This window comes from Limulus polyphemus, unplaced genomic scaffold (assembly GCF_000517525.1).
Source record: "Limulus polyphemus unplaced genomic scaffold, Limulus_polyphemus-2.1.2 Scaffold529, whole genome shotgun sequence".
NCBI classification, from domain to species: Eukaryota; Metazoa; Arthropoda; class Merostomata; order Xiphosura; family Limulidae; genus Limulus; species Limulus polyphemus.
In genome coordinates, this window is record NW_013666139.1 from 341,186 (window position 1) to 343,446 (window position 2,261).

The following is a 2,261-nucleotide window of genomic DNA, read 5'->3' on the forward strand; positions in this document are numbered from 1 at the left end:
TATGTCTTTACTTTAGGCTTATTATACCAACACTCACTACACTTATAAGGTTTCACAGCACCCCCTCACGACCCCCTTGAATCCCCGTCACTAAAATCGTAATGGGCGGACAATAATCGAACTATTCTATCTGGATAAATGCACTTTGGCTTTTATGACTCCTCCTAATTCCAGAAATCAAGCGCGACGTAACGTGACACACAATGGCTTTCATATAGGTTAGGTAACGTCTCAATCACCACTGTATCTGTCATATCCCAATAGTCTGATGAGCTCTGTTATTGAACGAAAGGCTTCATCGGCACTGAATTTAGATATTGTGTGGTTGTATACCAATATGTCATTCTTCTTCACATTCAGCTCTTGGAATGATATTTAAGCACTGCCAAGTTACATGCCTAATTGTAGAACAGAAAACAACCTGGATGACATATTGTTGCGTCAGCGAGTCACATGACTAGTGTGACGCCACGTTTCTAGAACTATCCCGTACCTTGGCGAATGCTCTAGTATTTACTAGATATAGGGTAGTCTGGTATATAAAAGAGGGTGACAACGTGACGGGAGAATATTGTAATGTGTGTGTAGGTAATGAGTAATTGAACTGCAGTCAGAGAGAGACGTATTGTTGAAGTTAACGTTCGTTCGTTATAGTGTTTGTTTTAGCGCGAATATTGAAATTAAGTGTATCGTAAAGTTGTATTCGGAAAGAATAAACCAGTTTTATTAAGTAAGGATTTGTGTCGCTAAAGTTTCGTCGGAACGAAGTTACGGAAAGTTAATTAACAAACGGAGACGTAACAATATGATTGAAATACGAGATATTTAAGTTGAAAGTTGGCATGAAGTTATAGGTTGACAGCTTACCATGTGTTTTCATAGTTAAGTATTTTTTACTGTTTAAGCTAGATGTTGAGTTTACTTTTACACTTAATTTAACGGTTTTACTTTCCAATTACACAAGGTGTTCGTTGTCTGTGGTCAAATCTTAATGCATTCTTAAATTCTGATCTTAAAATGCAATTACGTGTGATATCAATTAATAGTTATGACAGCAGCTGCGAGTGTGAGCATACAGTTACAACTTAAACACCCAAAATGACCACTTACTTCATAATTGTGAAATAGTATTAACAATAGTAAAGTTAAAATGGTACTAACCAGCAGTTCCATTTTCTGTTACATTACCAATGCAAATAGCATTAGGGAAAAATGGGGAGTTGTCGTTAACATCTTTCAAGTTGACAAGAACGTCGGCGAAGCCTACTAAGCCGTAACCGCCTTCGTCTTCGGCAAACACGGTAAATAGCCACTGGGACCGACCGTTTGGCAAGTCTCGGTCTAAAGGTTTAAGCACGTAAATTTCTCCTGTGGTGGAATTGATAGCAAATTTCTTATTAGAAAGCTCATCGTCATCAATTCTTTCGCCAGCCAAGGAATAAACTATATCTGGACGTCGATCTCTATCTCCATCAGTGGCTGTAACCTAAATAAGAATTTAAAAAGCATGTCGATATTTTTGACCTTAATTAAAACGTTAAAATTTTTCACATGTAGTACTATTTACGCTATCAATAAATAATATTTAAGAACTAAGCACAAGGGATACTTCGTCTTGATGGTTACCAGAATGCTTAATAATATAATATAATATTTCTATAGGGTTTAACTGTCTTAAATAATTTTAGAATAAACTTATTCAAAATCATAAGCGACGTATATTAATGTCATTTTAAGTGATAGTTTGATATATTTTCCTTTTATTTACACTATAAAATATTTTCATTTTTGAAATATGTTTCAACTAATTTATCGCACAATTTACTTTAATTTGTTAATATGTAGAGTATTAATGTGCCAAGATGTTTTAAATAGTTTACTTTCATAAATAGGCAACAGGAATAAAATATAAGCTCAACAAATAAATCGTCCATAAAAATATAAACATTTCACTCATAAGTTCTAAAAAGTATACTAACTTAAATATTAGATTATAGAAAATTCGGAAAATACAATTTTTTTTTCTAGTAATATAGCTTTTAGTCTTATTTGTGCCTTTATACATATTGTTAAGATAGCGGAAGTCAAGCGACGCTGAGAGCATGCGTGCTGGAGTTTCTAGAAGGATCGTGACTTAGCGGGCAACGTCACGAACGTTCCAGCGTTTGCTAGACGCCCTCTTTTTTTAGCTTATAAGTCGGAGATAGATATAGAGACAGATAATGGAGTCAAGCGAGCAGTAGGCACCGTAAGTAACGTGT

The 2,261-nt window shown here is 34.9% G+C and overlaps 1 protein-coding gene across 1 annotated transcript in view; it reads right to left on the bottom strand.

Moving 5' to 3' along the window:
- The window catches only part of LOC106458893 (neural-cadherin-like), a 109,652-nt gene that overhangs the window by 51,783 nt on the left and 55,608 nt on the right, over positions 1–2,261 (bottom strand). The window contains exon 5 of the mRNA XM_022385251.1: positions 1,162–1,486. Coding sequence (XP_022240959.1) covers positions 1,162–1,486 — 325 coding nt within the window. The remainder of the gene's footprint in view (positions 1–1,161; positions 1,487–2,261) is intronic.